Source organism: Phyllostomus discolor, chromosome 7 (assembly GCF_004126475.2).
Source record: "Phyllostomus discolor isolate MPI-MPIP mPhyDis1 chromosome 7, mPhyDis1.pri.v3, whole genome shotgun sequence".
In the NCBI taxonomy this organism is placed as follows: Eukaryota; Metazoa; Chordata; class Mammalia; order Chiroptera; family Phyllostomidae; genus Phyllostomus; species Phyllostomus discolor.
Window position 1 is genome coordinate 75,088,248 of NC_040909.2, and position 24,552 is coordinate 75,112,799.

The 24,552-nt window shown below is 37.1% G+C and overlaps 1 protein-coding gene across 1 annotated transcript in view; it reads right to left on the minus strand.

Moving 5' to 3' along the window:
• STAU2 (staufen double-stranded RNA binding protein 2) overlaps window positions 1-24,552 on the minus strand; it is a 343,590-nt gene that overhangs the window by 257,455 nt on the left and 61,583 nt on the right. The window contains 1 exon segment of the mRNA XM_028517965.2: window positions 12,387-12,522. Coding sequence (XP_028373766.1) covers window positions 12,387-12,522 — 136 coding nt within the window.

A 24,552-nucleotide genomic window follows, 5' to 3' on the forward strand; every position in this document is an offset into this window, starting at 1 on the left:
CAACAGAAATACAGTCATAGTACAGGATTTTAACACCCCACTGACTGCAATAGATAGATGTTCCAGAGAGAAAATCAACAAGAAGAGAGCAGACTTAAATGACACACTAGACCAAATGGATTTCATTGATATCTTCAGAGCATTTCACTTCAAAGCAGCAGAATATACATACTTTCCAAGAGTGTATGTAATGTTTTCTAGGGTAGACCACATGTTAGGACACAAAACAAGTCTCAATAAATTTAAGAAGACTGAAATCATATCAGGCATCTTCTATGACACAATGCTATGAAACCAGATCAACCACAAGAAGAACACTGAGAAACAAGCAGACATGGAAGCTAAATAACACGTTATTAAACAATGAGTGGGTCAACAACAAGATCAAGGAGGACATCTAAAGATAAAGGAACACTTAAAGGAACTTGAAAAAGAACAACAAACAAAGCCCAAAGTGAATAGAAGGAAGAAAATAAAGACCAGAGCATAAATAAACAAAATAGAGTCTAAAAACACAATACAAAAGATCAATGAATCCAAGAGCTGGTTCTTTGAAAAGATATACAAGATTGACAAACCTTTAACCAGACTCATCAAGAAAAAAAGAGAAAGGACTCAAATAAATAAAATCAGAAGCAAAAAGGAGAAATAACAACTGACACCAAAGAAATGCAAAGGATTGTAAGAAAATACTATGAACACCTATATGCCAACAAACTGGACAACCTGGATAAAAATGGATAAATTCCTAGAAACATATAATCTTCGAAAACTAAATCAGAAAGAATCAGAAAATCTAAAGAGACAGATTGCACCTAATACAATCAAAGCAGTAATCAAAAACTCCCAACAAACAAAAGCCTTGGACCAGATGGTTTCACAGAGGAATTTTACCAAACATTCCAAAAAAGAACTAACTCTCCTTCTCAAACTATCTTATAAAATTTAAGAAGAGGGAAGGCTCCTAAACTCATTTTATGAGGCCAGCATTATCCGAATTCTAAACCCAAATAAAGATACTATAAAGAAAGAAAAGTACAGGCCAATATCCCTGATGAACATAGAAACTAATATCTTCAACAAATATTAGTAAACTGAATACAACAATGCATCAAAAATCATACACCATGATCAAGTGGAATTTATTTCTCGAATGCAAATCAATCAATGCAATTCACCACCTTAAAAAAATGAAGAATAAAAACCTCATAACCATATCAACAGCTATAGAAAAAGCTATGAATAAAATTCAGCAGCCATTTATGATTAAAAAAAACTCTCAGCAAAGTTGGAATAGAGGAAACTTATGTAAACATAATAAAGGCCATATATGACAAACCTACTGCCAGCATCATACTCAATGGGCAATAACTACAAGTGTTCCCCTTAAGATCAGAACAAGACAGGGATATCTGCTTTCATCTCTGTTATTCAGCATAGTAGAGGAAGTCCTAACCACAGCAATCAGACAAGAAGAAGAAAAGGCAACCACATTGGAAAGTGAGAGGTAGTCTATGGCCGTATCACCCTGAACGTGCCCGATTTTGTCTGGAAAATGAGATGTAAAACCGTCATTTGCAGATGACATGATACTGTACATAGAGAAGTCCAAAGATTCCACTGAGAAACTACTAGACCTGATAAATGAATTCAGCAAAGTAGCAGGATACAAAATTTATATCCAAAATCAGTTGCATTTTTATATGCCAATAATGAACTAATTGAAAGAGAAATTAAGAAAACAATCCCATTCACAGTTGCTACAAACAGAATAAAGTATCTAGGAATAAACCTAACCAAGGATGTAAAAGACTTGTTTTCAGATTACAAGACACTGAAGAAAGAGATTGAAGAAGATAAAAATAAATCAAGTGTAATTTTTTGGCACATAAAATCAAGTGTAATTTATTGGCACATGGCACATACCATGTTCATGGATAGGAAGCATTAACATATTTAAAATGTCCATACTACCCAAAGCAAACTATACATTCAATACAATTCCTATCAAGATTCCAATGACGTATTTCACAGAAGTAGAACAAATATTTCAAAAATTTATATGGAACCACAAAAGGCCCCACAAAGCAAAAGCAATCCTGAGAAAGAAAAACAAAGTTGGAGGAATCACACTACCTCTTATGAAACTATACTATAAGACCACAGTAATAAAAACAGCATGGTACTGGCATAGAAACAGATACATAGATCCATGGAACAGAACAGACAGCCTAGAAATAAACCCACACCTTTATAATTAACTAATATTCAACAGAGGAAGCAAGTACATACAATGGGCTAAAGATAGTCTATTCAATAAATTATGGGGGAAAATTGGACAGATACGTGCAGAAAAATGAAACTAGAACACCTTCTTACAGCACACACAAGAATAAATTCAAAATGGAGCAAAGACTTGAATGTTAGACCTGAAGCCATAAAAATTATAGAAGAAAACACAGGCACCAAAATCTTAGACATTGCTCATAGCAATATTTTATCAGATATATCCCCCCAGGCTAGGGAAGAAAAAGAAAAAATGAACAAATAGGACTATATCGAACTAAAAGTTTTTGCACAGCAAAGGAAATCATCAACAAAATAAAAAGACAATCCATAGAAAGGAGAAGATATTCACCGATACATCTGATAAGGGGTTAATATCCAAAATTTATAAAGTACTTATAACACTCAACACCAAAATATCAAACCACCTAATTAATAAATGGCACTTCTCAAAAGAAGACATGCATATGTGGAATCTAATGAACAACTGAACTAACCAGCAAAACAGAGACAGACTCACAGATGGAGAAGAGATGACATCTAGTAGGGGTGGGTGGAAGCTTAGGGAGTGGAGGGATTGAACAAAAAGGAAAAAGGACTCATGGACATGGACAACAGTGTGGTGATTGCTGGGAGGAGGGGGTAGAAGGGGACTATAGGTAATGGAAAAAAATACAATTAAGCATAAATCCAAAGAGGACTATGGCCAATAGATACATGAAAAGATGCTTAGTGTCACTAATCAGAGAAATGCAAATTAAAACCACAATGAGATGTCATCTCTCGTCTGTCAGAATGGCAATAAATAAATCATCTAACAACAAGTGCTGGTGAGGATGTGGAGAAAGGGGAACACTTTTGTACTGTCAGTGGGAATGCAGGCTGGTGCAGCCACTGTGGAAAGCAGAAGGGAGATACCTAAAAAAATTAAACATGGATCTGCCTTTTGACCTAGTGTTCCCACTTCTGGGAATATATGTGAAGGATCCCAAAACACTAATTGAAAAGAACATAAGACCCCTTTGTTCGGTGAAGTGTTATTTATAATTGCCAGGATATGGAAGCAGCCCAAGTGACCATCGGTAGATGAGTGGATAAAACAACTATGGGACATTTACATAATGGAAATCTACTAGGTCATAAAAAAAGAAGAAGAAAATTTTACCCTTTGCGACAGCATGGATGAACCTGGAGAGCATTATCCTGAAAGAAGTAAGCCAATCAGAGAAAGACAAGTACCATATGATTTCTCTCATATGTGGAATCTAATGAACAAACTGAACTAACTAGGAAAACAGACACAGATTCATAGATGGAGAGCAGGATGACAGCTAGTGGAGGATTGGTGGTGGAGGAATTGAGCAAAAGGAAAAAGGGGTCAGAGACATGGACAACAGTGTTGTGATTGCTGGTGGTTAAGGGTGTATAAGCAGACCAAATGGTAATGGAAAAAAAACAAAATAAAGATTAAATCAAACAAACAAACAAATAGATTAAATTATAAAAAAGAAAAAAAGAAATACCATTTATGAAATATAATTTTGAAAAGTTATGACATACATTCCAGTATAAAGCATATGATAAACATATATATGTTCTCCAAACAAGGGATGTAGTACACAAAAGGCAAAATTATATGTAACTATTAGAATGAATTCCTATTTTCACCACTTCACATTTATTTCATTTATCCAAGAGGCTTTAAAGTTGTGTACCCAGCTGACTTTTTCCTATTTTGTTGAACCATATGAAGCTGACATATTTAAAAGTTAAAAATTCAAATACTGGTGATTTCATATGATTTAAACTCTCTTTTATCATTTAACCACCAGCCTTGGAGTACTAAATAAAGTGAAAACACCCAGAATGTGTGTTGTTTTATCAGTATATAAGCTCCATCTGGTGGCAGAAAGCAAAATGGTAGGTTTATGCCACTACTAGCACAAATATATTCAGTTTCTCAGTTGTTCTTTCTTTCTAACATGCCTTTTTAAAGGGGCACTACACACTAGTGAAGAATACTTAGATTGACGGTTTGAACAAGCTTAAAATAAACAGCACACCTAACAATAATAAGCAGTTAGTCATAAATTTTGAAATAATAGTAAACAAGCTATTTCACAAACTAAAATCTTAATTATTTCCATTTTACTAATAAGTAACAATGACATAAAATCTGTTCAGACACACCAAAACACTTGTTTCACCCTATCAGATTTCCAGTCTATGAAGTTCTTTCCAAGTCTCGCAGGTTAATTCCCCAGGGCAATGAGAGAAGGGAACATAAAGCTTCAAGTAGGTACCTGGTTCTGCCCATAGGAACAAGTAACTTTTGGGCAAAATAGTACAAACTCTTTCCGTGTTTAACTTACTATGACTCATACCACACATATTAAGAGAAAGCAACTTTACTAACCTAAGTACAGGTGATTGGCATAGGAATTAGATACACTAGACAAGGTAACCAAATACTGTCTTGACAGGAAATATATCAACTACTGAGGACAGGGGTACTTGTCATGGTGCAAGCCATGAAATTGTTACAAAATGAATGATGACAATCCAACAGAGCCAAACCCTTTTGGGAAGGAAGTATAAATCCTAAATGAACAAGGATCAGATAGGTCACTCAAACCTAGGTTGGAGCCTAAACAATTCCATTTTCTACAAGACAGATTACACATGCCTATTCTGGAAACTCTAGATCAGGGATGTCCAACCTGTGGCCCACAGGCCACCTGAAGCTCAGGATGGCTATGAATGTGGCCTAACACAAAACTATGAATTTAGTTAAAACATTATGAGATTTTTGTGCATGTGTCTGACTATGTGTCAATGTATTTAATTAATGTGGCCCAAGATGATTCTTCTTCTTCCAGTGTGGCCCACAGACACCAAAAGGTTGGACACCCAGCCCTGGCTGGCATAGCTCAGTGGATTGAGCGTGGGCTGCAAACCAAAGTGTCGCAGGTTTGGTTCCCAGCCAGGGTACATGCCTGGGTTGCAGGCCATAACCCCCAGCAACCGCAGATTGATGTCTCTCTTTCTCTCTCTCTCTCTCCCCCTTCCCTCTCTAAAAATAAAATAAATAAAATCTTTAAAAAAGAAGATAAACATTTCAGCCATGCATATTAAAAAAAAAGGTTGGACACCCATGCTCTAGACCCTGAAGTTCCTCTTCCCATGGGTACTTTCAACCAACACTCAAAGCCAAAGATTATCTTCACATACCCTCCACTGAGGCTTTAAAGAGTGATGAAATCAATCCTCCTAAGTATCTCACAGGCAATACAAGCTCAACACAGTCAAAACTGGATCTCTCATTTTTCAAAAGACCTGCTCCAACTCCTCCCATTGTCAATATTACTCGTGATCCAGAGATGTAAAAGTTATCCTTAATGCTCCCCATCCAATCAAACTCGAAGTGATATCAAGTCTACCTTCTAAATACCTAGACACTGTCCCTGCTCTCCACCTTCACTGCCCCAGGCTCTCATCCTATTAAGCCTGAATTACAACATCCTTGTAATTCATCTTTCTCCTTTGAATTTTAAGCCTATCCAATTTTCCATGTACTATCAAAGCAATAATGCAATATTCAAAAATATATATCCAGTTGTTTTGTCCCTCAGCTTAAAATCCTTCACTGGCTCTCAATTCCCTTCAAGATAAACTCTAAACCTACTGGCATGCCACCTGAGGACATCCAGATCAGCACCCCACCTGCACTTCAGCCTTGTCATCCCAGACACACCAATGTGCTTGTATGAATGAATAAACTTCTCAGGATTCCTTGTTGTTGTTCCCAAATACCTAACCTTCTTCACCTGTCTGACACCTGGTTAACCCTGAGGATTCAGCTGAAGTGTCAATTCCTTCTGGAAGGCTTCTTTGATCCCCTAATCTGAGAAAGGCATTTGTTCTCAATGTTCCCATCACATAATATGGACACACCTGTCATTTTGTTACTATTTCTTTTCACAGTCTTCCTCATCTAGTAGACTCAGAATCCACTAGACTAGTCTTTCATCAAAGTATCTACTTTAACACAGCATGTGGCAAAGAGGAGGCAGGCATTCAAATAGATGTTTGCAGAATGAATGAGACCTCACCAAAGTCCTTTCATTTCGTGTTATCTCTGAAAATGAAGAAAGTAAGCAAGGTCCAGTGCCTTGCCCAAAATCACACAGCTGAAAGCAGCAGAACTGGAAATTGAACAGAATGTTCTGACTGTCATGGAAATCATTTCTGTCAGAACCTGTGCCTTTGGGGAACCATTCTATAAAATAACTGTGTTCTTCACAGCTGTCTGGATGGGACTAAACCCTGCTTATCTGGGCTGGGCACAAATCTACACTTGGCTAGTTGAAGTTCTCCCCACCCCAAATCCAGTCTGAATGATAAATTCTGTAGTGCACAGTCTACTCAAAGTTTTCGGGTGTTTCTGTTTTCGTTTTCCCTAACAACAATTCAAAACCAAAACCTTGTTCTCCTTCTGCAGACCACAAGTTGAAGGACTTGTTAGTACATGAGGTATAGCAAATGGAATCAAGTTTCTTTGAAAATAAAAAGCTGAAGAAAGATGAGGTGAGAGCTAGAAAGAAAAATGGTACATGAAGGAAAATAGCACTGAAGCCCTACATGCACCCATGCCTGAAGATCTTTCCAAGACTTTCTAGTCCATGGGGCAAAAGTCTCCCTTTCACATGAGATGTGACCTTTTGGCAATCTGTATCAGCAAACCAAGGGCTTGCTGCTCATTAGCCAACCAATATGGCTTCTTTTCCATCTGTGATTATACAAAACTGATAAACTGTAGAAGGCCTGATATTTACCATTCTATTCCTTGAGGTAGTGCATGTAATTTTTTGTAACAAAGCTGGGAGAACAAAGGCAGAAAATTTTTCCAATCTTTACATTGTATACTTTGTCATATAAATTTGTGTATGCTTTCAACTTTATATCTGTTAGTGAACAGGGTACAAATGAGGGGGGAAAAGATGTAACTGGATGTATTCTTTTCAAACATCTTGGGTATAACAAAGGGAAACCAGTATTTCAGAATTCAGGTCATAATAATGATCCCTTTTTTCTCCAGCCATCAGAAATGGGGTAAAGGATGGAAAGGCCCTTTTATGAGTTCCTCCTTAAGCCTTTGAATGAGTTCAAATGGAAGAACCTCAACAGGAAAGAATAGACTAAAAAATGAAAATAAAAAATAAAACAGCAAGGGTAGTATATGACTATTACTTAATATTATCTTAAGTAGAAAAAGATCAGACCTTTACAAAAATCTCTGTAAATGATATCTGCTCCTTAATTTTTCATTCCCTGCCTTATTAAGAAACTACTGATTCATTTGGAATCTGACAAGGAAAAGAGAGGCTCCTTGAATCTTTGGCTCCAAATTCCCTGTAACAAATTCAGGTGTTGTTATCTGCAAACTAAGGTCATATGTGGTATCATCATTTTAACAGAGTAATGGTGAGCTTTGCCCTTTAGTGAGGAGAGAGGTTTTGTAAAACATGGCATGGCAGCTTCCCTATTTTCTTTTTATCCTTTTTGTGACCTATAGAAAAGTCTCAAAACTCTCTAAAAATGAAGGGAAAGTCCACTTTACCCATTAAATGGGAATGACCTAAGGCACAACCCTTTGGAGAAGTCAAATAAAATTCTGGCACCCACCCTGGCTGGTGTACCTCAGTGGATTGAGCATGGGCTGCAAACCAAAGTGTCACAGGTTCGATTCCTAGTCAGGGTACATGCCTGGGTTGCAGGCCATGACCCCCAGCAACCACACATTGATGTTTCTCTCTCTCTTTCTCCCTCCCTTCCCACTCTAAAAATAAATAAATAAAATCTTTAAAAAAAATTCTGGCACCCTTCTTAACAACCATGGCATCAGACCGTGAACTACGAACTGCCAACAAAGGAAAAATGGCAACATTCTTAACAGAAGATTTAAAGCAGCAAACCACATGCCCCCTGTCACATCCTCACATTCCAGCCCCTCTGCCCATTGGTTCACTCAGTTCCAGGCTAGTGGAGGCACCCACACACTGGGCACTCTCCTGCAACAGGGCCTTTGCACCTCCAAGTTCTGCTGCCTGAATGCTTCCCCCTATCATGCCATGAATACTGCTTATTCATTCTCTTCCTCTAGGTCTTTATTAACACTGTTACCTTCTCAGTGAGTAACCAACAGCCGCTTATTGATTGACTGCCTCTCCCAATAAACATGAGCTCCATAAGGACAATAATTAATGTCTGATTTTTCACTGCTTTAGCACTGAATTCTATTTGAAAGTAATAAATTATAATGTTACATATCAATTAAACCACAAAAATAGGTAATTAATTTACTAATTAAAAAACAGTAAATTTTCAATACAGGATTATAGATATCAAAATCAATAAACATTTAAATATAATATCCTCATGAGTCAATTCATTAGAGGACATTAACAGTTAACTACCTTGCATATATAAAACAGACAAGACTCCTAACTCAGGTGACCAAATGATTCTATTGTGCCCAAGTGGGCAGTTTTATTTGTTTTATTTTTTTAAGATTTTATTTATTTATTTTTAGAGAGGGAAGGGAAGGAGAAAGAGAGAGAGATAAACATCAATGTGCGGTTGCTGGAGGCCATGGCCTGCAACCCAGGCATGTGCCCTGACTGGGAATCGAACCTGCAACACTTTGGTTCTCAGCCCGTGCTCAATCCACTGAGCTATGCCAGCCAGGCAAACAGTTTTATTTATACTGGATACACTCAGACTGACAAGAAAGGTAATGGGTATGCTATACAGAAAAAATGAATGGGAAACAACTATAAGACAAATGTTATGTCCCCCTTGCCTCCTATGTGGCGTAGACACCAAGTTGAGAGCTCACAAGCCACAGGAGGCTCTGCAGTGGGAAGAGGACACTGGAAAGATGGAATAGCATCTTGGGGAGCTGAAAAGAGCTAAGGGTTTAGGCCAAGGTAGCCAGGAAAGAGGGTAGATACTGTTGAAGATCACTTATGAGGAAACAATGGACCATAATCACCAAGTACAGGTTTCGGCAGGGCAGGCGACAGAGATGTCAGCTAGCTGGTGGACAAGGGACATCACCACAAAGACCAGAGGAGCCAGAGCACAATACAGTACACCTACACAGAGGTGAGGAATCCTCCCTTCCTACCTGGACAGTAAATTTACTACACTGAATTCCCCAAACACACCTGGACAGAAAGGGGGAGGGGCATGAGTCTAAGACTACTTTTTTTTTTTTCTCAGAGAACCTGAACAATAATAAAGGAAGTTACTTAACAATTTGAATAGGACAAAGTTTTAAATGGTAATTTTTTTCATTACCAAGCAAGATACCAAAAGCATCAGATTATATATAGACTAAAGAAATATCATCTTCTCATATCTGAGTTATAATGTCAATAAAGATATGAAATGATTTTAAAAGTATCAGCACCCCACCCCTAGAAGAAATGATAATTATGTGACATGATAGAGGTACCATCTAACACTACAATGGCAATCATATTGCAATATAAATGTATCAAATCAACGTCAAACACCTTAAACTTACACAATGTTACCCATCAATTATATCTCAATAAATTTTTTAAAGCATCCGCAAATATCTGCTCATGTGAGAATTTCTTAGACATGAAAGCAATGGATAAAATGACAAAAAAAATAACAGACTAAACCATATAACATTTAAAACTAGAGTACATTAAAAAACCCCACAAAACTAGCCAATGTTTTTAAGCAGGAAATTTAAATAAAAATTTAATGTAACACCTTCAACACCTAAACATTTGAAGATTGGTCAAGCAATGCAATTAAAATTAGCAAACTAAAGTAGACAAATCAAAAAGGATAATAAATTTTGAAAAACTGTTCAGCCTCTCAAGTAATCAATAAAACCAAAATCTAAAATCATTCCACTTTTAACTATCAAGCAAGGCAGTGTGTTCAAACCCAATTTGTGTTGTCAGAATGCAATAGAATATACTGTGAGAAGTTGGCACAAACTTTAATGTAATTGGGCAAAAGTTATTCTTTTTAATCCAATGTCCCTCCTTAGAGTAATCTATCTTAAATAAATAGCTCTGGCTGGTGTAGCTCAGTGGATTGAGTGTGGGCTGCAAATGAAAGTGTCGGAGGTTCGATTCCCAGTCAGGGCACATGCCTGGGTTGTGGGTTGCAGGCCACAGCCCCCAGCAACCGCACATTGATGTCTCTCTCTCTGTCTCTTTCTCCCTCCCTTCCCTCTCTAAAAATAAATAAATAAATCTAAAAAAATACATTAAAATAAAAATAGCACAATATTTTAAAAATGTATCTTTAAAAAAAGAAATAATCAGTAATGTAAACAAAAATTTGTATATAAAGACTGTTTACTGCAGCTTTATTTAAAATTATCCCAAAAAGGAGAGAAAACCTAGATGACCAAAAAAAGGTATATTTTGTTTGTATACTTGTAAAGTATTCCTTGTTTTTACCTGTTTATATACTTATAAAGTATACCTGGGCCATATGAAGCACTAACACCCATCAAAAATATTTTCAAAGATTACTTAAAAATGTGAAAAGTGATCACTATATTAAGTGAAAAGAAGGCAACATTAAATATACAAGATGAACAAGTTATGATATAGTCATACAAAGGAACATTATTTGGCAATAAAAAAGGGCAAAACCCAGATATGAGCAACATGGATGAATCTCTAAAAACAAAAGCAAACAAACAAAACAAGACGACCATTATATGAAGCAAAAAAAAGCCGAGTAAGAGTAAATATTGTATGAGTCTATTTATAGGAAATTCATGAAGGGCAAAACTAATCTATGGTGACAGAAGAGTATTTTTCAGACTATAAGACACACTCAGCCCCCGCCCCCCGCCCCATGTAAATTTGGGAAGAATAATGGTTGTTAATGCTGCTGTTGAGTTCTGTTTACATTTACATTGGTGAAATATTATGTTATGTTATTAAATATTTTACCACATTTTTTGCTTCAAATTTTTTTCCCTATTTTCCTCCTCTAAAACCTAGGTGTGTCTTATGGTCTGAAAAATATGGTACTTCTGGGAGGAGGGAAGAGGAAACTGCCAGGAATGATAGAAACATTCTTGACTGGAAGATGACAAATGAGGATACACATATGTAAAAGGTCATCAAATAAACTATATATACATATATACATAAATAATCAAATAAAGTCATCAAGATGTACATTTAAGATCTGTGCACTTTATCATTCATATATGATATACCTCCATGAAGTACTATAGAAATTGCATATAATGGATAACTTCAACTTGGTTAAATATATATATGCAATGTATAAAAATAATATAAAGTACACCAAAATGTTAAAGGTGGTAATTCTAGGACTGCAAGTAATTTATAATTTCTTCTTAACTTTCTGCATTTTCCACATTGTCTATAATGAGTTACTTTTATAAATGTCCAGAAAAAAAATAATAAACTTTTAAAAAAATTCTGCCACACTTGTAAAAGAAAATTCTGTTATACTAGTAATACCACCAAATTATGTAATGTGCAGACTTAGTAAATCCTTTCAACAAATTTTTTTATAAATTACAAAAACTTTTAAAGAAGAAAATTTAATAGGCTTTTACTCCTGCTTCATAGTAATGAATCTCATTGAAAAGTCCTATAGTTTCATGTTTTCTCCCAACAAAAATTTTAAAAAATTATAAACACTCATGTTTGCAATGTATTCAGACAAATTAAGAAAAACACTAATTAAGCTAAGCACCTGCTTGGTGAATAAATTAGCACATCAGCTTGGCAGTTAGTACTAGACTGTGGAATGACCTTAAAACGTGGCCCTGCCTGCAACAAATACAGGGGTCTCGTGACTCAATAAAAACTAGTTCTTGAAAACCAGTGAATTTTTTTAAGTCATTACTTTAAATATTCCTTGTGAATCTGATTTGTCTAAATTCCATCCAAAATGCCCAAAGTCAATATTCTTTACAATGAAAATACTCTTTGAGTTTCAGAAATATTTAAAATATGCAAAAAATAATAAGAACAAAACCAAAACAACATACAAACCTCTGATTGTACATGCCCCGGAAGTTGTAATTAGCTCTATAATTTGGGAAAGGCTTTGGATCTAGTGGCCTGTAGATGGCAGGCTCTCCCCTCTTCATGGCAAGCCCATTCAGTTCCACAGTGGGAGTTATACTACCTGTTTAAGAAACATCAAAGGCATATTGTAAAATATTTCCATAATAAATCATGCAAGCTACATCTATAGTACATATGTGTATAATTATCATGGAAGAAGGTATGATTTTCTAAGGAATGCAAAAAACTACATAAACAGGAAAATCATTTCTAATGAAATCTATTTGGAGATTTTGCAACATTTTCTGCACATTAATGACCAAGCATTCAACTTTATAGTGATAATATTTCAAAACAAAGGAAACACAAGTTTCACAGGTTGCTTAATTTGAACATTATAAAAAGTATTGAACTTCATTACTTACCTCAGGAAGCTTACAATTATCTAATCATTAAAAACATCATCTATGAATATTTTTATTTATATTTTGGTAATCAAGCAACTAAAATTAGCAAGAAATACAAGGGTCATCAGTAATTATTGGATTTATCTAATGAAAATAAATTTCAAATTTTTTCTATGACCAACAACAGGACAAAGTAATACAAGTAATGTTTTCTGTAGATAATCTTTACAGATACACCCTGAAGTACTTATGGATAAAGTAATATATCTGAGATTAGTTTCAAAATAACCCAGAGCAAAGACATACGAGAAACAAGGCTTGCTATCATGTGTGGATTACTGCTTAAGCTGGTGACGGGTACAGAGACATTTGCTCTTTTATTCTCTCTTCTTTAGTACAAGTTTGAATAATTCCATAATAAATAAACAATATAAAATTATATATCAAGTTATTAAGTAACCAAAAGAGGTTGTTTAATAAAATATACATATACATATTCCATATAAAAATCACAAAAATAAATCTAAATCTTTCACAGAAAGTAAAATTTATTTTCAATGTAAATTCTATACCACTTAATTCAAATTCCACCTGTTACACCATACATTTAAGACTCCATCACATATAAAACTAGATCTACTTCCTGCCACAGCAAATTAGGGGTTGACACAGAGCACCAGCAAAGGGGTAGGTGCCTAATACAAATTCAGGATTTGCAGCCAGGCCATGGACAATCCACCAAGACTCAAGAACCTGCTCATTGGGTCTCATTTCTAAAGAATTTGTGTGAAACCACTGAAGAGTTTAAAGAAACAGGAACTAAACCAATGTTAAGAAGAGAAACTATAGGCAGTGAAAGACAATGGAAGAGGTGGGAAAGAAAAATATGAATAAGAAAAACAGCAAAGAAAAGTTAGAATAATAAAACAAATTAGTCCAAATTCCTAATTTAAATCCTTACACTCACAGCAGAGAAATTCAAGCATGAAGGAATTTTCTTTTCTTTCTGTCATTCAGTATTTGACCAAGGGGTAAATAATATGCATAAACCCTAAGCATACCTCCCCATGAATTACTACACATGTAAACACTCATGTGACCTCCACTAAGATCAAGATATGAGTATTTCCATTATCCAGAAACTTCCTCATACCATTTTCCAGTCAAGACCTACCTCCCCAAGTTACCCACTCTGACTTCTGTCATCACAGATTAGTTTTGTCTGTTCTTCAAATCTGAATATGTATCATTTTGTCTTGCTACTTTTACTCAACATAATGATTTTATTGACTATATTAGTATTTCAAACTTTTTGCAGCACTCAATATTCTGATGAATGAATAGTACAATGAATTCTGCTCCTGGCCAGACATTTGGGTTGTTCCCAGGTTAGGGCTACTAAGTAAAAAGCCACCTTAAACATTTAAATAAGTGTTCAGTGGACATACACTCATTTCTCTTGGGTGTATATATCTAGCAGTAGAATTGCTAAGTCCTAGAATAGGTTTATATTTAACTTTATTATAAATTGCCTAAGAGTTTTCTAAAGGTTTTTTATTAACACCAAAAAGCAATCTATGCCCTTAAAAGCACAATTTTCTTACTTCATAAAGATTTTAGTTTAATAATTAACATGTAAATCAGTTATAAGATTTATGTCATTTTGAATTTTATTGCACTTTGCAATAAATATACAAACACAAATAACATAAAGTTCAGATTGGGTCTTTGTGAAGGGGAGTAGAAGATAAACAGAAAGGCACAAACCATGCTGAAAAGTTTCAACCCTTCCAGAGCAAAGTGTCTCTAACCGTTCGTGAAGAACTAGACTGACATCTCCACATGTACGCAGCCCATTACTGTTTCCTTAAGCAGTAATGCGTTCCCAGAAAACACTCAACAATAACTTCAAACTCTGAGATATCTCCACGTGATGCTCAGCACCAATATTTCTAGCATGTATGAACTGGACCCAAGTTACCTACAGATAATCATTACATAGGAATTCTCATGTAGTACATACATGGCTATAACAATACTGCAAACACAGGATAGGCTTTTGGTGGTTTTTAGACAAATTAAAGGAAATTTCTACATTCATCAGTGACAAATATAAAAAGGCTAATTAATTATATACATAAAAAGTATATAACTACAATTGTGGATTCTCAGTCATGTGACAGGTGAAATAAAATTGCCATGATTCATTTTCAAGGAGTAACATTATTGACACTTGAGGACACAGCTTTGTAAGAAGTTAGAATAGTCCCTAGAACATAGTAGTCACTCAAATATTTGTTGAAAGAATGAATTGATTTTCATCAGTTTGGGGGAGGCTCTTGGAGAACTGGCTGATGCTAGGACCAGGGCAAAGAAAATATAAGACAAGCTAGGAATAGCCATTGTGCCAGAAAGAAGTTCTCAAAGCATGATGAAGAAATAAAAGAAGAATACAGGAATTAGCTTGAAGGGGCCATACCACTGGTCATATCTGGGACAAACTGAGAATGAAAGTAAAGAGTGACAGATTATAAGCCTCTAAGTAAAATAAGAACACAAGTGTCTATAGTGATATAAATAAATGAACAGATGAAAAACTGAGGGAAAAAAGAAAGTTTGTGGGTAAATGGCAACTAATAAATCTGAAAAGAATACTGGAATGTAATATCACCCTTTTAGAAAGAAACAATACATGTCTGGGTTTTCTGTTGTTTTTTTAAGATTTTATTTATTTTTTTATTTTTAGAGAGGGAAGGGAGAGAGAAAGAGAGAGAGAGAGAAACATCAATGTGTGGTTGCTGGGGGTCATGGCCTGCAACCCAGGCATGTACCCTGACTGGGAATCAAACCTGCGACACTTTGGTTGCAGCCCGCGCGCAATCCACTGAGCTACGCCAGCCAGGGCTTCATTTCTGTTGTTTTGAATCACAAAAGAGATTTCCAGTCAAGATGGCAGCACAGGTAAACACAGTTTACCTCCTCACACAACCACATCAAAATTACAACTAAACTATAGAACAACCAACATTCAGAACAGTCAGAAATCAAGCTGAATGGAAGTTGTACAACTACAGAATTAAAGAAGAAACCACATCATGACTTCAGAATAAGCTGGTGTCAGAGATGCAGAATAAGCTGGAGGCCATACCCATGTACGGTAGATAAAAAACAGGAGGGATATCTCAGGAGCAAAGGGTCTGAGCCCCACACCAGGCCCCCTAGCCCAGTGTTCAAGAGCCAGGAAGATAAGTCTCTATAAATCCTGGCTGTAAAAACCAAGGGCAATTGAGGCTGTAGAAAACAGAAACTGCTGGAATCCCAGGCAGTTTCTCTTAAAGGGCCTGCACACAGACCTATGCAAACTCAACCCTCTGAGCTCCAGCACTGGGAAAGCAGATTAAAATGCATCACAGACATGCAGGGAGGAACTGAAGTGTCTGGCATTAGGACAAGAGCTGGGGAGCAGCTTTTTCCCAGACAGGAGTGCTGGCAGAGGCCACTGTTCCTTTTCTAAGCCCTCCCCTCACAAAGCCACAGAGCCAGCAGATGGGTGCCATAGCTGAGACTCCACCAACCTGGATCACACTTTTTGCCCCACCCTAGTGATTCCCTAAGGTCCTGCCACACACAACATTGGAGCCCACCCAAACTGTTTCAAGTGTCTTTTCTGTATGAGTGACTTGTCTTGGCTCATATTTCAGATTTTCCTAAATTATCTCAAACAAGCCATTTCTGGCTTCAGTGAGCTCACTAAATAGCCCCAGGCCTGGCACTAGCAGCAGCAGCCTTAGTTCACAGCTTGGCCTCATCTGGGCACCTGCAAACCAGCACAAGGAGCAGCCATCGACAGATCACTTTGTAGCTTACACAGTGTGACCCCAAACAGAAGACAGGCATTGGATAACCCTGGATGTGCCAACCGCAACCAAGGTTCAACTACAACAGGAGCATGTACACAGCCCACACAGTGGATGCACCTCGATTACCCAGCTTCGGTAATAGAGGAGGATGTGCCACTAGATCCTACAGGACACCTACTATATTAGGCCACTCTACCAAGCCCAGGAGATGAAGCAGCTCTACCTAATACATAGAAACTAACACAGGGAGGCTGCCAAATGAAGAGACAAAGAAACATGGCACAAATGAAAAAACAAAACAAGACTCTGGAAAAGGAACCAAATATAAGGAGACAAGCAATCTACTAGATGCAGAATTCAAAACACTGGTTATAAGGATGCTCAGTGAACTTAGTGAGAACTTCAAGAGTATTAAAAAGGGAATGGAAACCATAAAAAAGGACTAGTCAGAAATGAAGAATACAGTAAATGAAATAAAGAACAAATTACAGGAAATCAATAGTTAATTGAAGCTGAGAATGAAATCAGAGATTTGGAATATAAGGAAGCGAAAAAACACCCAATCAGAATAGCAAAAAGAAAACTTCATGCCAAGATGGAAGAGTAGGTAGATACACTTGCCTCTTCACACAACCAAAAGAAAGGCAACAACAAATGTACAAACAAAAATAACCAGAACTGACAGAAAATCAAACTGTACGGAAGTCTGACAACCAAGGAGTTAAAGAGGAAACATTCATTCAGACCACTAGGACAGGTAGAAACAGGCAGCTGGGGTAGAGAGGACTCATGGCAAGGCAGCAGCTGGAGGACCAGGGAAGGCAAGGTGGCAGATGGTGGAGCAATAGGTCCCACATTTGCATGTAGATAAACCGGGTGGAACAACTGGGGAGCAAGACAGACCGTGCAACCCAGGGTTCCAGCGTGGAGATATAAAGCCTCAAAACATCTGGCTGTGGGTGTTTTAGCAGTGGGAGAAACTTCCAGCCTCACAGGAGAGTTCATTCGAGAGATCCACAGGGTCCTAGAATGTACACAAACCTACCTACCTAGGAATCAGCACCAGAAGGGCCTAATTTGCTTATGGGAAGTGGGAGAAGTGCCCAAAACCAGCCAAGAGCCAAGCAAACAGCACTGTTCCCTCTCGGACCCCTCCCCCACATACAGCACCACAATGCAGCAACATGGGTTGCCCGCTGTGACAAATGCCTAACGCTCCACCCCTTACAATGTAACAGGTGCGTGTAGACAAAAAATATGGCTCAAATGAAAGAACAGATCAAAGATCCAAAAATACAACTAAGTGATGAAGAGACAGCCAACCTATCAGATGCAAAGTTCAAAACACTGGTAATCAGGATGTTCACAGAAATGGTTGAGTATTGTCCTAAAGTAGAGGAAAAAGTGAAAGCTATGAAAAGTGAAATAAAGAAAAACATACAGGGAACGAACAGTGAAGGGAAGGAAACCAGGATTCAAATCAATGATTTGAAGCAGAAGGAAGAAATAAGCATGCAGCTGGAACAGAATAAAGAAACAAGAATTCAAAAAAATGAGAAGAGGCTTAGGAACCTACAGGACAACTTTAAACATTCCAACACCTCAATCCTAGGGGTGCCAGAAGGAGATGAGGATGAGTAAGAAATTGAAAACTTATTTGAAAAAATAATGAAAGAGAACTTCTCCAATCTGGCAAAGGAAATAGACTTTCAAGAAGTCAAGGAAGCTCAGAGAGTACCAAAGAAGCTGGACCCAAGGAGGAACACACCAAGGCACATCATAATTACATTACCCAAAATGAAAGAAAAGGAGAGAATCTTAAAAGCAGCAAGAGAAAAGGCAAGTTACCAACAAAGGCTATCAGCCAATTTCTCAAAAGAAACTTTACAGACAAGAAGGGGCTAGAGAGAAGTATTTGAAGTCATGAAAAGCAAGGACCTACATCCAAGGTTACGCTATCCAACAAAGCTATCATTTAAAATGGAAGGGCAGATCAAGTGCTTCCCAGATAACATAAAGTTAAAGGAGTTCATTATCACCAAGCCTCATTATATGAAATGTTAAAGGGACTTACAATAAAAAAATATGAACAATAAAAGAACAAAGTCACAACTATCAACAACTGAACCTAAAAAAACCAAACTCAGCAAACAACTAGAACAGGAACAGAATCACAGAAATGGAGATCACGTGTAGGGTTATCAGTAGGGAGGGGGAAGAATTGGGGAAAACGTACACAGAATAAGAAGCATAAATGGTCGGTAGAAAACAGACAAGGGGAGGTTAAGAATAGTATAGCAAATGGAAAAGCCAAAGAACATGTATGTATGACCCATGGACATGAACTAAGGGCGAGGGGGTAGTGCAGGCGGGGTGGGGTGCAGGGCTGAGGGGAATAAAGGGGAGAAAAAAATGGCACAACTGTAATAGCACAATCAATAAAATATATTTTAGAAAAAGGAATAACAAGAATAAAAAATAATCCAAAAAAATGAGGACAGTATAAGGAGCCTCTGGGACAACTTCAAGCATACCAACACTCGCATCATGCTGGTGCTGGAAGGAGAAGACAAAGAGCAAGAAATTGGAAAAGTAATTTTAAAAACAGTGAAAGAAAACTTCCCTAATTAGGTGAAGGAAATAGACATACAAGCCCAGTAAACACATAGAATCCCAAACTAAATGAATCCAAAGAGACCCAACCCAAGATACATCATTATTAAAATGCCAAAAGTTAAAGATAAAGAGAAAATCTTAAAAGCAGCAAGATAAAGGCACTTAGTTACTTACAAGGGAGCCCCCATAAGACTGTCAGCTGATTTCTCAAAAGAAACTTTGCAGGCTAGAAGAGATTGGCAAGAAATATTCAAAGTCATGAAAAACAAGTACCTACAACCAAAATTGTTCTACCCAGCAAAGCTAGCATTAAAGCTTCCCAGACAAAAAAAAAAGGTAAAGGAATTCATCACCACCAAACCAGAATCATATGAAATGTTAAAGGGTCTTCTTTAAGATGAAGATGATCAGAAATATGAACAACCAAAGGGCAACAAATACATATCATCAACTGAATCTAAAAAACAAAATAAACAAGCAAAACAGAAACAGGATCATAGATACAAAGAACAGTTTGATGGTTGCTAGATGGAACAGGGGTCATACGGTGAACAAAAAAGGTAAAGGGATTAAGAAGTACAAATAGGTAGTTACGGACTAGCCATGGGGATGTAAAGTACAGCATAGGAAATAGAGTAGCCAAAGAACACATATGCATGACCCATGGGCATGGACAACATCATAGGGATTGCCTGAGGAATTGTAGCAGGGGGTTGAGGAGGGCTAAGGGAAAAAATGGGGACAAGTATAATAGCATAATCAATAAAATATAATTAAAAATAAAATAAGTTACAAAAGAAAAGTCCTCTTCAGCAGTCTTCAGAGTAGTAATTGACCCAGACAAGAATTACCAATGGGGTGAGAAACCTAGTGGGTGAAAGTAATCTTGATGAGGCACACAATAGTCTCAAGGTATCTCCTCAGAAAATACTTATTCCTTACTATCTGATGATAAAGCATACATATTAATGAACTTTGCAACAGTGAAGCCTGGTAGACATACTCTTTGCCAAGTAGCAAAAGCCATCACTAATAAGACAAATCAGTATCAAGTGTGTCCTGACATTAAACACTGAGGCAAGCCCAGGCCACTTCTCTGGTATTCATGCTAAAAACGCATTAAGTCATGAGGAAACACCAGACAAACCCAACTGATGGGCATTCTGTATACAAACGATGTGGCCTGTATTCTTCAAAAATGCCATGGTCACAAAAGACATGAAAGACTGAGGAACTATTCCAGATTGAAGAGTAGATGAAAAGAAATGTTAAGTATATGATCCAGAGTATAGCCTGGACCTACAGAGGACATCACTAGATGGTCAATGAATCTGAATGGAGTTCTGGACTACACAGTAGTACTATTACCTTCCTGAGAGGAGAGTGTCCATGTACTCAGGAAATACACACTGAACTACTACAGGGTAAAGGACATATGTCCACAACTTATTCTCAAATGGCTCAGAAATGCTAAAATTGGGGAATCTGGGTGAAAGGAACGTGGGAGCTCTATATACTCTTTCTACAAACTCTATATAAATCTGCATTTACCTCCTACACACAAAAATAGTTTAAAAAATAGAAGGACCTGTGAGCCAAAGCATTGCCGGTTTGATTCCCAGTCAGGGCACATGCCTGGGTTGCAGGCCATATCCCCAGTATGGGGTGTGCTAGAGGCAACCATACATTGATGTTTCACTCCCTCTCTTTTTCCCTCCCTTCCCCATCTCTCTAAAAACAAGTAAATAAAATCTTTAAAAAGATAGAAAATTGTACTGCAACAACAATTAAAATAAATTTTTTAAAAAAATCCCCCCCAGAAATCTTTTAAAAAATAAAATAAATAATAAAAGGAGAGTGACAGCAAAACAGTTCTGTGATATATTCATAACAAGCAGAATAGCCATGCTGTAAGTGAATTTAGCTCCTCTCTGGGATATAACTACTATTTAAGACCCTCTACTCTCTGTGAAGTCCCAACTTCCCTCTTCTACAGTGCAGTGGATCAGACTGTCTTTTCAATAAATTGGCATGAATTTACTGAGTGTCTCTGTATTAAGAAGAAAAATCTTGAACCTCACATCATACATAAACCTTAATTCCTAATAGACTATATAGATTTAAATATAAAAGATAAAATAATAAAGATTCTAAAAGTATTATGAAGTCATCTTCATAGCTTGGTAGGAGATAAAGATGTCTCAGTATACACAAAAGCACTACCGTAAGGGAAAAGACAAATCCAACTTCATTAAAATAAAGAATTTCTGTTCATCAAAATGCACCATTAGGAATATGGAAAGATACCTGCAATACATGTAGCTGACAAAGGATACAAATCCAGAATATGTAAGAATGCTACAAGTCAAAAAAATAGAAGAACTTAAAAAATAGACAATGCAGTTTTTAACGGGAAAAATATTTCAAACAGCACTCTACAACAGAGGAAAGCCAACAAGCATCTGAAAATGCTACATTCGTTATTAAGAAATGCAAATTAAAACCACAATGAATACAGCTATGTCTTTCCCTCACGAGAATTGCTAAAAAGTTTGAAGATTCTATATGTTGGCAAGGGAGAAAAAATGATGTTTGACATGATGTATGTATTGTTATGTATGTAATTTTTTAAAGTAGGAACTTGGAAAGGAGCAAACCTTCATTTGCTAATTCGTTCAAGAGACACAGATTCACTAAATCAGGGAGGGGCCCCGGCTGGATGGCAACATCTATTCACAAACTTGATCCCACTCCTGATCAGCAAGGGAGTTTTGACTGGCTCTGTTTCTAACCTTGGCTGTTTCACCCCCACTCAGGCCACCTGGTGACCACCACTGTATTGATCTTGATCAGTACAGGGCTCAAGCAATGCTTCAGCCTCCTGAGGTGCTGGGACCACCAGCACACACCACCTTTAGGTATTATGTATATTTTTTGTCATCCTGGCCCCTTTATTGCTTATTAAAAAATAAAAGATACTTAAATGTAATGGCGAACATATACTGCAAAACAGAGTGACGAAACTTCATACTGAATTAAGCAGTGAGCTGAATGTTTGGGTCTCCATAATGGGTAACCTGAAACTGCTTAAAATGTATACATTCAGTCAATGGCAATTGGCTTATAGGTGAGTGAACAGTCAAATTGTTCTTGTCGAACTTCCAGGAAAGTTCCCTCCTCAAAAACATACTTTAATTGCTACTGCAATTTACTATTCAATCTAGCCAAAACTGTGTTGGTCTTTTTATTGCATCTAATTGATGTCTAAATACCTTTTTTACTTTTTTCCCAACAGAGGGAGAAATAGAAGCTTGTGATGCAAGGACAGCATCTAAGACACTTGTCTTCTGTGACATTCACTGACTTCTGGCCTTAATTTGTCTTCTGATTTAAGTATGAACATATATATAACCTATGACCTAATAATTCCAATCCTACGTACATCCCCAAAAGAAATGTATACAGACAATAATGATCACAACAGTATTATTTCTAATTAATAACCCCAAACTGGAAACAGCCCAACTGTCCATCAACAGTACAATGACTAAGTAAGTTGTGGCATGTTCATGCAACAGAATACTACAGAGCAATGAAATAGTAACCATACTGTTAAACAACACAGATGGATTTCACAAATATAACATTGAGAAAACCAAGCTATTAAGTGTATGGTTCCAACAAACAGGCACAACAAACTAAGATATCAGAAAGCAGAAGAGTGTTCCCTCTGGAGTTGTGTGTAACCACTAATGTCATGATGGAGGCTGCTGAGGTTCTGGTAAAGCCTGTGGAACTGATAAAGTAATCAAAGAGCAAAAATCCACCAAAGTTCTACAACTGGAATGGGTGCACTTGCCAGTACATACTGTATTTTAAGTGTACCCCCAAAGTCTCATTCTCTCAGCTCACTGTAACTTTCTTTCAACAGCTGAAACTCCTCTCCACTGGCCCTCCAGACTCAGTCCTATTTCCTTCCTCTGGCTCCTTGCTGGTGCGCTCCTGCAATAACCCTTGGAGGTGGACCTGACCCAGACCTCAGCACACACCGCTCTTCATTCACACCATCCTCTCTGCAGAGCACTGCATTTGCATGGCTTCAACCACTGGATCAGGAACACCTGTCCCGCTCCATTCCAGCTGCCAATCCCAACACCCCTGCAGAGCAGAGGCATGGTATTCAGTGCACATGAGTTTCTTTCCTTCTCTCTTCATCCATAAGCTATGGCAGTGGTTTCCTAACTGATCATGTTTCCATTCACATGTCAAACTGAACTTCCTAAAATGCTTTTTTAAACATATCACCCACCAGCTCATAAATATTAATCCATCAAACCACAATAAGTCCTCACTTAACACTAAGTTCTCTGTCTTTAATATAAACATTGTATAAGGAAACCAATTTGCCATAGACTAAGTGATGTAAATGAGAGTTAAGTTCCTACAGCATCTAATGAAACGTTATTCGAGGACCCTGCTGTATAGATAAAACTTAATCTCCTAGGACTGGCATTCAAGTCCATCACAATCACTCCCTAAATACATCTTCAGTCTTCTCTCTTAATAGTCACTTACCTGCTCTAGCTAAAAACCATCTACAAAACTTTTTTAAACCAAACCCATTGTCTAGATTCCAACTCCAATGCCTTTCCTCACAGTACTCCCTCAGAGTATTCTTTCCTCTCCTCCATACCAGTCAAGGCCCATATCTCACCTCCACTACCTCAGTCCACATTTATCACTACTTACAATACTAATGGCTGTTATTATCCACTTGGTACTTAATCTTTACCATTGAGTTATGTGTTTTATGTACACAACTGTAAAATATTTTATTTTATACTTCTTAGATATATAAAAGTACTTAATAAACAGAGGTAGTGGTGGGGTACTAATGATCAACCAGTAATCTAAAGAGATTTTTGAAAATTAAATAAGTAGGTAACCTCTTACCAACTTTAAACTGAATAGAACAAGGTTTTTTTCTTTATGGTAATAATGTTTTGGCTTATTTAAGCTTACTTAAAAATACTGGAATCAGTTGAACAGAAGCAAAAAGACCAGTAATAGGACAGTCATAGAGTTCTGGAAAGAGCAGTCCTTACAAGAGGAGACTGTGACCACCTAGCAGGTGCCTCATGAGAAAGAAGTGTTTAACTTGATTATGAGCATGCTTGCAAACTACAATTAGGTTATAGAGTCACTGTTAGCAGGCAAAATGTCTTTTTGTATTCCATCGCAAAAATATCGAAAGCAACATTGGTCAGA